Source organism: Phalacrocorax aristotelis, chromosome 19 (genome assembly GCF_949628215.1).
Source record: "Phalacrocorax aristotelis chromosome 19, bGulAri2.1, whole genome shotgun sequence".
NCBI classification, from domain to species: domain Eukaryota; kingdom Metazoa; phylum Chordata; class Aves; order Suliformes; family Phalacrocoracidae; genus Phalacrocorax; species Phalacrocorax aristotelis.
The window spans coordinates 580,917-593,383 of NC_134294.1; the positions used below are offsets into that span (position 1 = coordinate 580,917).

At 48.1% G+C, this 12,467-nt stretch overlaps 1 protein-coding gene across 7 annotated transcripts in view; it reads right to left on the reverse strand.

Moving 5' to 3' along the window:
- The window catches only part of ZBTB40 (zinc finger and BTB domain containing 40), a 43,040-nt gene that overhangs the window by 14,090 nt on the left and 16,483 nt on the right, over positions 1-12,467 (reverse strand). For 6 of the 7 annotated variants that reach the window (XR_012663737.1, XR_012663738.1, XM_075114090.1 and 3 more), the window contains exons 5-9: positions 11,931-12,073; positions 6,441-6,633; positions 2,693-2,829; positions 2,046-2,235; positions 845-978 (exon numbers count right to left, since the gene is read on the reverse strand). Coding sequence is in view for 5 of the 7 variants with exons in the window: in XM_075114090.1 (XP_074970191.1) it covers positions 845-978; positions 2,046-2,235; positions 2,693-2,829; positions 6,441-6,633; positions 11,931-12,073 (797 nt within the window). In the remaining 2 variants the exon portion in view is untranslated. The remainder of the gene's footprint in view (positions 1-844; positions 979-2,045; positions 2,236-2,692; positions 2,830-6,440; positions 6,634-11,930; positions 12,074-12,467) is intronic. The other variant, XM_075114093.1, reaches the window with a different exon arrangement.

Here is a 12,467-nt window from a genome sequence, read left to right on the forward strand (position 1 = left end):
AAAAATCCCTTTCCCATGTCTTTGCCCCTCCACTGATATATGTGCATGAGCTGAGAGAATTTCAGGATTAAAAAAAAAGTTACAACAAATTAAATTAAATTCTCAGACTTTGTTTTGGTATGAGCTCACTTAAAACCACCTTTCCACTGAAAGAGCAGTTCCTCAATGCCTTACAGCATTACAAGCTTACCTAACTCATAAACCTGGGTTTCATACAGAACTGTCTCCAGGCTTTTCTCTCCCTTCCAAACCCAAACCTGCTTCAGCCAGCCACTGCAAGGAGAACCAAGGCGAGGATCTCTGCGTGCCCACACATACCCCACCCTTTGAGATGTCCAACAGCAGCTAACCAGAGCAGGAATGAGCAACCACAGCCTGCTTAGTGGAAAAGGCCAGCTTGTTACTAACACAGTTGATTTTCCTTGTCAAAGGGAAAACAGGCAAGGCACCCTGGGACACTAGACAGTTCTGGCATCCTCAATGCATTTTCTGGGAGCCTTTCATTCTCATGTGTCCTGGAACAGCCAATTCAAATGTAAAACCACTCCCTGGCAGCTCTGCTTTCTCTATGCCTTCAGCACCCTTGCAGAGCTGAAACAGTTTTGCTGTGTTTGAATACCAACATTTTCACTGAGAATCTCACCGGTAATTTCTTTTACCTAAAAACTGCTGCAGAATTTATATAAAACACCCACCAAACTCTCACTTCAGAGAGGAGCACCTCCACCTTTGGATGGCTTCCCCAACCTAAGTAACATGCCTTGATTTCAGTGCACTTAGGGCCTGCCCACCCTGTGAGCCCCGAACGATACCGGCTCCGAGAGCATCCAGCATCCCCTCATACCTCTTTTACTGCTTCTGTGAGTCCTGCCTCCCCCGGAGCCAAGCCCTCCTGGTCCGCTTTCTGCTGGATGGCCTCCGAGATCAGCTTGCTGTGCCGCAGGATGATCTCAATGGCTGTGCTCTTGCTGGTGGCCACTGAAGATGAAAATAAAAAATAAAGGTATTTAAAACACAAACCCTAAGGAGAATCCGAAGGCCTTAACTTCGCTTAGCTTTGTCCAGCCCACTCCTGAAGCTGAGCTGTTAACAGTAGGAGTGACTTCTTTAGGGCATAGGACAGCGAACAACTGCAGGCAAGGTGTGGTTATACTAATTGCAGCACTGACATCCAGCACAAAACCCTAGCAGACCTCACTTCTCACTGCTTGTCCAACTTTGGGTGAGAAAATCAGGTTGTCCAAAGCACACTGCTGAAGGAGACACTGACAACCTCAAAAGGCAGGCATGATTCTCCCAAGACACAGGATTTCTTCTCTCCCCCAACTACAGACATCCCATTCTGCCTCTTGCAGGGAAACAGGCATTTCTAAGCAAAATTTGCCTCATCTAAGGACAGCCACATAAAAAGCAGCAGGATGCATCATGTGCCAGAAGTGCTGGTTTCTCCAGGCTGAGCACAGAGGGGATGGATAAGAGGAGTTTGGATAGAGGCAGCTACACCACAGGCATCTGACTGCAGGCAGGTGAACCCCAGCTTTGTACCCACAAGGCCAACACACAGAGCTGGCCTCTGTACAGCCAACCTCTCCTGCCCCACAAGGCCACCAACCCGAGCGCTTGCATGAGATTTTGGCAACGATTTTGTGGGGAAAAGCAGAGTTCAGGTTTTGAAGTAGAAGAACTCAAAGCCAGAGGCCAAGGCTCTGGGGAGGACACGGTGATGGCTGCACACAGACCTCCAATGAAACCTGTGCTTTCAGTCCAAAGGGCCTCCAGCTGGTTATAAGCACAGGATGATGACCAGCTCTCAAAAGGTTTGCTCGTTACAAAACCTGAAGGCACAGAGCCACAAGCAAAGCAGCCACACTAGTGGACAGATGTGCTTTTCTAACCAATCCACTGTTTAACCAACAACATGGGTGTTGAGACTCACTGGGGGAAAAGAGGTTCTTGCCCGGGGAGAGGGCGAAGAGTTAGAAAGCAGCTCCTGCCAGCAGTGGGAGAAGCTCAGGGAGAGCATGGGGGAACAACAAGGCCGTTACCTGCTTGGAAGAAAAACTCTGCTCCAGGCTGTTTCCGGATCTCCTCCATGAGCAGGTTTAGTGGTGCAGGTTCCTGCACAGCCAGCAGCAGCTGCCAAACAGCAGAGACCGACAGAGACTGCTCCTCCAGCGCCGCTGACACAAGGGAGGCGAAACCGCCAGCCTCACGCTTCACAACCTGCTCCATCGCCTTGGAAAGACCCACAGTGAGGCACTAAGAAGGGACCCTGTCACATCTGCCCTGCATCATGCTTAGCCATGACCATTGCTCGCCCCAGACCCAGCCTTCCCCTACTTCTACCCTGCTGAAGACCTGGCTCATGGTGCAACCCAAGCAGTGACTGCTTTGAAGCCCAGCCCTTCACCTAAACATGAGCCATTTGCTCGACTCACTCCGAAGCTCAGCATCTCCCAGTGCCCAAATCAGCCACTCTAACTTGCCAGCCTTCAGCTTCATACACGTTACCTGCTTCACTCCCACTATGGAATGCTAAGGAATCATTAAACCGAATACTGCTGGAGGACGGCCCCAAACCAAGCCAGGACAGGTAGTAAATCAAGTCCTCAGGGCTTGACAGGAATCCCAGATGGGGATTAAAGCTCAGTATCTGCTTGCACATGTCTGTCTCAGCAGGAGCCAGGCTTACCTCTCTCTCAGCAGGAGCCAGGCTCTGTGCAGCAGAGATGCCCTGCAGCAGTGTCTGGGTGTCTGTGAGGAGCTCCACTAAGTCTTCTCGGTATCGTCTCAACAGTTTGGCTCCATAATCCTCTGGGCTCCATTTGGCTGAATGCAAGTGAATGAAAATAAGAACAGCTCAGCTTGCAGCACTTTCCCAAAGGGCTTCAGAGCTAGGGGGGACTGAAAAGGCCAAGGCAGCCAGTTCTCACTGGGTCACTAACACTCAGGACACTTGGATTCACCTTCAAGCAGAGGATGTACATGACAAATCAAAACTTCTCCAAATCAAAGACAACACAGAACACCCTCCGCTCATATGTGCCTACAGAAACAGATCTCTGGCACCCAAATGCCTCCTAAGCCCCAGTCCTGGTCTAAGCCCAGAAGAAGAAAGTCTCAGTTTTCAGCCACATTCAGCAGGTAAACATGGGGCCTTGTCTGTGAAGACACCACCTTGAGATGTTCAGCAGCCTCTTCTGGAATCAAGGAGGCCCCATTCCTGACTCCTAACTGTAGTTTCATTGAAAGAGGTCTGTAAGTGAGAGTCTTTGATCCACTCCACCACGAAGGAGCTCTGCAACACGCTGTCTCAGCAGTGTATAACTGCCAAACACACTAACATCTTACAAACACCCAGATGGCCCAAGGAAATCAAGAACTGAGCGGGCTGAGTTGTCTTTGGTGAAAAGGTTAAGGGAACACAAACCAGACTTGCGATTGCAATGCAGTAGTAACACCCTCTTCTCTCCCTTAGAGCAAAAACCAAATGCAACTTTAACTTCATTCCTTCCTCCTCCTGTATCTAATTCTGAGCTGGGTCTGCTGAGGTGCGCCCTGATGAATCTGAGAAACGATGACCCTGGAGTAACACCACAACCCTTTAGAGACACCCCAGTATCAGGACACAATGGACTTAAGAAAGAGCATCAGTGTTTATTCAGGATAATGAAGAGTCTTGGACAAAATATACTGTGTACTGAAAGCAATATATGACTGTACTTGCTGCCAGATGAGTTGACAAATAAAACTGGAAATTGCCAAATAGATGAATCCAAAAAAGACTTTTTTCACTGTTGGTGTTATTAAATTGGAGAAGATCAAGAGTTATACTTCTGTAGGAGAAACCAAAACAAAAACTACGGTTCATCCAAGACATCTGTCGTGTTTTTTGTTTGTATGCTTAGGTCTTTTAACCATTTTCATTCAGTACCAAACAGAACAATCTAGCACAGCACTACCTGGGAGAAAAGCAGCTAAATACACACAGCTTGGTGAAAAGGAAATACACCTCTGGGACCCAGAAGACACCCAGCGCGGGTGAGAAGAGAAAGCTCTCCAGGATGATGGAGGCAGCAATGGCAGGCTGTGGGATTAATCGGTTGAAGATTTCTGAGCTAATATGAAAAACTCCCTGGGCAAAGACTTCTTGGAGACACGCGTCTACTCCCCAGCAACGCTAAGGGAACGTCATCAAGCTCTGCGGGGTTTAGGTATAACTTGGATGTGCTTCACATGGATCAGGGGATGGCTTACAGATAAAAGTATTTTCCCCTTTCTCCCATTGGAATATTTCTGATTTTATTATACATGTGAGCTACGAATGTCCCCCTCAGTTCTGCTGCCAGGTGAGCTCCATAACCAGAGCGTGCCCTGCACCACTGCACAAGACATTCTCCAGTCTGTTAGCAGGGCAGCGCGGGACATCAAAGGCTGCCGTCAGTGGCTCAAATCATTCCCTCCCTCTTCATTTCCACTATAAGAAATATTTGTGCTTCTGTTTGTTCAAGCTGCAATTTGAGGAGATTCAGCTCTATGTAATTAAGGAATGCTCCTCCTTGGAATGGGTATTACCACTGGATAATTAACCATGTTGGGAGTCTGGTGTTTCAAGAAAGCAATCATGCTTAACAAATGACAAAGCAAGCTGCCTGTCGGGAATGTTTGCTACAGAGGAAATTATCAGCATTATGAGCTCAGTTTTGCTTTCTATTAAACATTCATTTACATTTCACTGCATGTTAATTTAGTTTTTAATTTTTACGTGACTTCAGATCCGGTGAAATTTGCCTCTCTATCCAAATCAGAGGGGTGTGCCTAAACCCCTCAAACTCGGAAGGCTGTCCCACCAGTTGGAAGATAAGGGCTCACAAGTCCCTGAACTACGATAGGCAGGCAATAAACAATAAAACCCACAAAAACAGAAGAAAGGAGGGGACTAGCTGTCCAAAGTAAGGATGTCTAATGGGACACTAAGTGTGAGACTCCCATCAGTGCACTATGCTCCACAGAGGAGACCACAAGTCCGTGACCATGACGTGCAGAAACACCACCTGGATTTAGGAGAGGAGATAAATCAACTAAACCAACCGAATTTTCCCACAATCTCTCAATAACAAGGAATTCACAAAGACAGTAGCCACGTAAGACGTTGCCTGTATTTAATGTCCATACATCTATGACTTTGGGGAAGTTCTAGGTATTTGCTTTCAAAGCCAGCAAGTACCACGAGTCAAGTCACCTATAGACCAGCTGTTAAAGACGTCTTCACCTATGAAATTTATTATGTGAAAATCGTTCTATTTATTATGGAGACACATGCTGCTGCTTTTAAGTGACTCAAAACTAAGCAGTAATTTGGCGCTGCAGGGAACAGTTCTCCTCTTTTCCAGATATGACATCATAGTTTCTACCCTATCAGTGTCAAAGTCAAGGAAGGAGCCCAACAGGCTTCTGCCTAACACTGCTCATTTCATTGAAAAGAAGGGGCCTTCTTGCTGGAGCGTCCTCCCACCCTAGTGCTCCCAGGCCATTTTTGTTTGTATGAAGTGGCCATCCCATTCCTCTACATGAAAGTAAGATTGTAAGAGCACGCTGAAGTCCAGACAAGCACCCAAAATTCCTGGCAACTCACAGAATCACAGAATGTTAGGGGTTGGAAGGGACCTCTGGAGATCATCCCGTCCCACCCCCTGCTGGAGCAGGCACACCCAGAGCAGGGGCACAGGACCGCATCCAGGCGGGGGGTGAATGTCTTCAGGGAAGGGACCCCACAGCCTCTCTGGGCAGCCTGTGCCCCTGCTCTGGCACCCGCACAGGGAAGGGGTTTGTCCTCATGTTCAGGTGGAACTTCCCGTGTTCCACCTTGTGCCCGTTGCCCCTTGGCCTGGCGTTGGGCACCACTGAAAAGAGGCCAGTCCCATCCTCCTGACACCCACCCTTCAGATATTTATAAGCATCGATGAGATCCCCCCTCAGCCTTCTCTTCTCCAGGCTGAACAAGCCCAGGTCTCTCAGCCTCTCCTCACAAGGGAAATGCTCCAGGCCCCTGAGCATCTCCGTAGCTCTCTGCTGGACTTGCGCAAGCAGTTCCCTGCCCTTCCTGAACTGGGGGGCCCAGAACTGGACGCAGCACCCCAGATGTGGCCTCACTGGGCAGAGCAGAGGGGGAGGATAACCTCTCTTGATCTACTGGCCACATTCCTTTTCATGCAGCCCAGGACACCGCTGGCCCCCTTGGCCCCAAGGGCCCGGTGCTGGCTCAGGGTCACCTCGCTGCCCCCCAGCATCGCCAGGTCCTTCTCAGCAGAGCCGCTCTCCAGCAGGTCCCCCCCAGCCTGTGCTGGTGCGGGGTGTTGTTCCTCCCCAGGGGCAGGACCTTGCACTTGTGGAACTCCCTGGACTGAGCCCCCAGGCTCTGAAGTTTAGTGTACCCATACCTTTGCCATCAGAGACATTTGCTGTTGTCATCAAGTTGTCTAGCAGAAGGTGGAGACCAGGGAATGATGCTTTCACAGCCCCCAGAAGTTTGACCAAACTTTCTGCTTTCAGGGTTTTCTCTTCATCCACCTTCCTGAGCAGATTGTCCATGGCTTCTCTCTGAGAGCTGCTTTCACAGCAATCCAAAACCACCTGCAACACAGAAACAGCCAAGAACCTGTTTGTAAGAGCCTCCTACAGACTCCTGTATAGGAAGAGAGATCAGAGAAACAGTAAGAGTATCACAGTGCACAGTACTGCAATAAATCCATATTCACTGCTTGCACTAATTAGATTAACTGGGAGATGTTACAGGGTGCTAGTTACAGGAGCAGCTAAACACGTCCCAGGTATATCTGATGTGTCACCTTGAAAACTACCCTGGTGGGTTCTTCCACCAAGTCTAGCTCTTGGAAGTGGCTGACAAGCAAAAAAAACCGGTTTTTTTCAAAGGAAACAACAAGAACAACAACAAAAGAGGCTTACAGACAGGATTCAAGAGAATATTTCATTTAGTATTTTTAGCAAATACATTTTAAATTGCCAGTCTCTTTCTCCTTGTCTCCCCCATTTTTCTGCTTGTCATTGAAAGACAGGGATGGAGAGGGGAAAAAAATACTCTTGTTATTTAAATAAGCATCCTATTAATTGAATGATTATTTCTATGGTGAGGCCACATGAGACATCCCTTATGTGAGATGCAATCACTGTAGCTTGGAAAAGCTCTAGTATGCCTGTATAATACCTACAAGGCTCCTACAAGGGAAAGCCAGATGACAAATAGAGGTTGGCCTTCTCTCTGCAAACACTGCATTCCTAAGCATTTGAAATGTAGGACTGGCAGAAACTCCGTAGGGCACCAGCCCAGTCCCCGCTGTCATAAGCGCTCCACTACACGGTCCCATTAATAAAATTATTAAGGTCTGTCCTAAAACTAGTTACGATTTTGCTCCCTTTCCCTGGTTGGAAAGCTCTTCTACAGTCTCATTCCCCTGTTGATTCTTCTAATTTTCTGCTTAAATTTATTCATGGCCAGTGTATACCCATTTGTGCATGTGCCAACGTTATCTTTTAGCTTAAAAATCTCTTCTAAACTCTCTGAGGTGTTTACCCTACCCTTTCTCTCCAATTTCTTTATAAGAGCACGATCATATTCCCTCTCAGTCTTCATTTCTCTGTCTAAATAAGCAGCTCCTCTTGTAAAACAGCTTCCCCACTCCCCTGATCCTATGACTGCAGATCTCTCTCTGCTTCAACACAAATTCATCTTTTTTGAACAAGACTGGAACTGCACAGAGAAATTTCAGACGAGGTCTTAACTCTTAGTTCTCGTTGCTGCATCTAAATGCATGCCCTTCGCTTTATACTACCACGTCATTCGATTCTCACTACTTAGTTCTCCAGCCGTGTAGTTCTTCTCCCTCTTGCAGATCCTCCTCTGTGCGGACAAAAGATCCCAGTTTTGCTCATCAGCAAGTTTTGCTAAGCATGCTTTGATATTTTTGTGTCAATAACATTAGTGTTAATATTAAGCAAGTGCCAAGAATCCCACTGGTAACCTTGCTCCAACCCACCAGTGCTGCCTTCAGCACAATCTGTAGTCATCTCCCGATAAGATACATCCTTTTTTAATATCACTGCTTCCTCTAGTTTAACAGTTTCCTCACATGAAATTCAAATGCTTTGCTCAAGTCTAGATCGAGGCAGAAAAACCCATTTTTATCTCATCATATAAAGATTCCAGGTCAGGCAGAAACAATTTACTTGAACACCCTTTGCTGCATTTTAATCCCCTTTTTTTTGCTTACAGACAGTGCTTCAGCAACGTGCACCCTCCAGCCTGTCCCAACACACATTCCTGTGCACTCAGAGACGGCTTCCTGCATCACTGCTTCCCTCTCCCGCATGTCTGTCCTGGTCAGCAATTGTAGGGACACTCTCAACCTGAAAAATACAGCAATAAACCTTGCTGTCACTCTCACAGCCACATGTGTCAGCTCCTCCAGTCTGCTGGGGGATGCCCTTTGAGTTGTGGTTTCACTTCAGCTGCAGGAAATTCCTGTTTCCGCGTCTCTCCTGGACTTGTCCCTAGTCTCAGCCATGAGTTTGAGGGTCATCTCTTCTCATTATTCTTTTTCTTTACTTGATCAGACAAACGTTTGCTGCTTGCCTCAATATAGGCTGTGATGCCCAGCAGCCTGACGTACCACAGGACTCTCTTCATACCTCTGAAGTACCTTGCTTTGCCTGTCGGACATTTCAGCCATTCCTTGCAGGTCTTAATACTCTTCCTCAAGTTATTAATTCACTCAGGTCTGTAACCTGTCATACGAATTCTCTCTCATTCAGGATGCAAACTTCAGACAGTTTTCCTACCTTTAACATAAAAGAAACTAATCCAACAGCTCCTCCCACGCTCTTAGGAGCAGCTGATCTCATTAACTAGTTTCATTTCTAAAAATCTGTCCTTTTATAGCCAAAACTCTGTTAGTGAACCTGTTGACATATCCTCCCATCTAATTCACGCTGAGCTGACTCTGGATCACTCAGTCTGAAGTCCTCTTTTAAGAGAACACAGAAAGGGGTACAAGAGCAGCATCCTTTGGGGGAGCTCAAGCTGTAACCTACCGCTGCTCCCAGGCAAGCGTCGACAGGTGCAGAAGTGATGTCCCTGCAGTGGGAGATGCAGCACTGGCATTTTGAGACTCATATTGACAACACTGGGTGAGACAGTCGGAAAACATCCCCCCATTCCGCTTGCAGTGGGACTTCTCCATCCCCCAGCCTGTCCAGATAAGACCGCTCCTGCAACGGCCAGTAACCTTGCCTGTGTGGCTGCTGCTACCTGTCCTAGCTCTGAAGCAGCTTCGTTTGAGCATCAAGCTGTGTAGGCCCTGAAGCTGAAGGGAAGGGAAAGCACATAGCTCACAATAACCAAGACTCTTCTACAAGACAGCCTGGACAGAAGGAAAGCACAGACGTTTTCTACCAGCTACTCTGATGCTCCAGAGTACTGTGGACCGGTCGCTCTGAGCTCCACAACGACCTAAGCCACGGGACACCACACGTGAGAGGTTACCTGCCCTCCTTTGTATCCACCAAGTTTATTTCTTTAAAGTGATAATCTGCATCCAAGCCATCGCCCAGAACCTCCACCCTATCACCCCACATTACACTGATAAACCTCAAAGAAATATAAACACTAGGTAAAAAGTTCCTCTGAAACACAGGGATTTACAGAGGCTTCACAACACATCACGTACTGGTTTTCGAGCAAAGAAAACCAGACTTGCTCCATGCATAGCTCGAACCAGGCACAGAAAGAATCCAGTTACCTAGAAAAAAGGCTGCTACACATAAAACTCGTGCTTGTGTAGCTAATGAGGCAGTGACTGTGAGAAGAAAAAGGAAAGCCTCATCTTTATGAGCCCTCTGAGAACTAGATCCTACCTCTGCCAACCCAGAGCTCTTGTGCGATGCTGGATGAATCAGGTGAGATGAAACCTTCAGAGGTGGCTGCTAATTCCACGTTCATTTTCCCAGTACTACGCCTGAGATACCAGAGATCTCAACTGCACATATGCCACAGGGCCACTATTTTAATCAATTTAACTTCTGAAATAATGAAGCACTTCTCCACTTGTCTGGAGGCAAAAAAAAAGTTAACAAATAAACCAAGCCTGAAAAACAACCCTGAAAAGCCTGAAAAAAGGGAAGCCTCCCCCAAGGTCCATCTACACTTGGCAATTTCCACCTTATTTTCCTGTGCCACAGCAGGGAAGGAGCAATGCACCCAGCCTCACCAGAGTGCTCCCCAAATACATTTGTTATTTTCTGGGAACTGGGGGCTAAAACAAAAGCACAAAGGAATCCCATAGAGAAGGGAAGGATTTTGTATTCAGAGCAGGGTTTGGAGGCTCTGCAGCAAACGGAGTATAGAGTGACTGAAGAGGATAACAAGAAATACCAAATAACACTACCCCTTCACCAAACAAGGCTGGAGTCCCATAGTATATGATGATGCAATTAAAGGCTGGATCCTGTGCCCGAGGGGCAGGATTATGACAGCAGAATGGTTTTGGTTTGTGGTTGATTTGTTTGGGTTTTTTCAACAGGAAGGAAGATAAAAAATGGCTGCACTTCATGAAGACAAAAAGAAGAATGCAGGGAAAAAGTGCAGCCTTCAAAAGAAAGGCCGCACTGCAACATGAACAGGCATATATGAAAAATCCTAATCTCCCCACTGCTGATGCAGCTCTCCCGGCTAGGAGTTCAGCTCCAGGCACCCCTGTGCGGGTCCTTGCTGACAGCCACAACACCCGCAGCAGATGCCGAGTCCCTTGCTGCATTCACTTCTCGCTCTCTCCGCTCACATCCCCATTCCAGGCTCAGCCACGTCACATTCGGAGGGGAGAATTCATCAGCCGCCAGTCCCACCCTAGCCCGTGAGGACAAGGTGTCTGTTGGCAGCACCTTCCCAGGCCCTCCTGCACCGAGCTGCGCCCGTACCGAGGGGTGCTCTGCTTGGTCAGGGGCTGCGCGCAAGTGGGGAAGACACGACTGAGGGACTTTTGAGACGGGCAGAGGTTCTCAGCCCACCTGTCATGGCTCTGGTCAGGCTCACTCAGACAGAAAGCAGACATCATTCATGCCACTGAGCACAACAGTGCTTCCACTAGCTATAATCCTGCATCAGGGGAACTAACTGATGTGACAAACTAGGACAGGAGGTCTGCAAGCTGTGTACTGAGCGCCGCATGCTGGGGCACACCCTGCGAGTTTCAGCTGCACAGGCAGGGCATAGCCAGCTCCCCCCAAAACACAAAGGAAAGCAGGTTATACAAAATATTTTGTCCTTTTTGGCTTCTGTAAACCAGCATAAATAATGCAATTGCTTACAGGAAAGCAACATTCCTCCCCATCAACTGCTGCATTCAACACATCAAAAACAAAAAACCCAAACAGTGGATGTGATACTCTTGCAGGCAACTGCATAACAGGAGTTAAAGCTGGGAAAATTAGCTGAAAGGTAAGCTGATGACCACATACAGAAGGATGTAACTGGCAAGCAGGCAGCACAGTGGTTCTGCTGAAACTCCACTACAGAGCCTTCTCCAGGCTCACAGAAAGGCATTTTCAGGGCCTAGGAGGAGTACCAGGCACCTCCTCTGCCCCAGGCTCTGCTTGCAGGGGCAGTCTAACACTGCACCATGCAGTGTCCATCCCAGTCTTGAGGTTGCCTTTGCGGCTGAGCTTTCACTGTTCCCACAGTTCAGCACAGAAGGACCTGAAACAACACCCACGTGCAGTCCGTGCTGCGCAAAAGGGAGGTGAAATTGCCAGGCAAGGCCAGCACATCACTTGGCAAACCACGCAGTAAGATGTTGCCTTGCAGACACACACACACCCCGCCTCACCCACAGAATTCTCCTTATTTCAGATTTTTTTACCCGCTTCTCCGAGGCAGTCAGGAATCCCTCTTCTGCTGCCTCCAGGAACTCTACAATGGGGCTCAGCTGTGTCACGCTCTGGATCAGCTCCTCCCTGTGTCCCAGCAAGCGAGCGGTCAGCGTCTCTCCCTCGTCTGTGCTCTCTGGGGGGAAAAGGATTCAGAAACACATGAGAAGAAACAAGTCAGTCTGAAGGAACTGACAGGCTCCTGAAGCGAGTAAGACTCTGTGAAAGATCTAAGTGAATAGCAAAGCTCATCCCAAGCACAGGCAGCAGAGGAAAACCACTTTACTATTCTCTTTAAACTCTATGAAAGGAAAACGTCTCATTTATCTAACAGAGCACAAAGCCATAAAGCAAGCTGGAGGTTAACGCCAGGTTTGCAAGGCCAGTGCTTTGTGACAGACTCAAGTACGAAAGGAGCTTTCAATCCGGAGGCTCAGCTGTGCTCTGACCCATGCTGGCTGCACAGCCATTGATCCAGCCCCCCAGGCAGTGATGGGGAGAGCCCTGCACTGCCCACACCCCACTGCTGC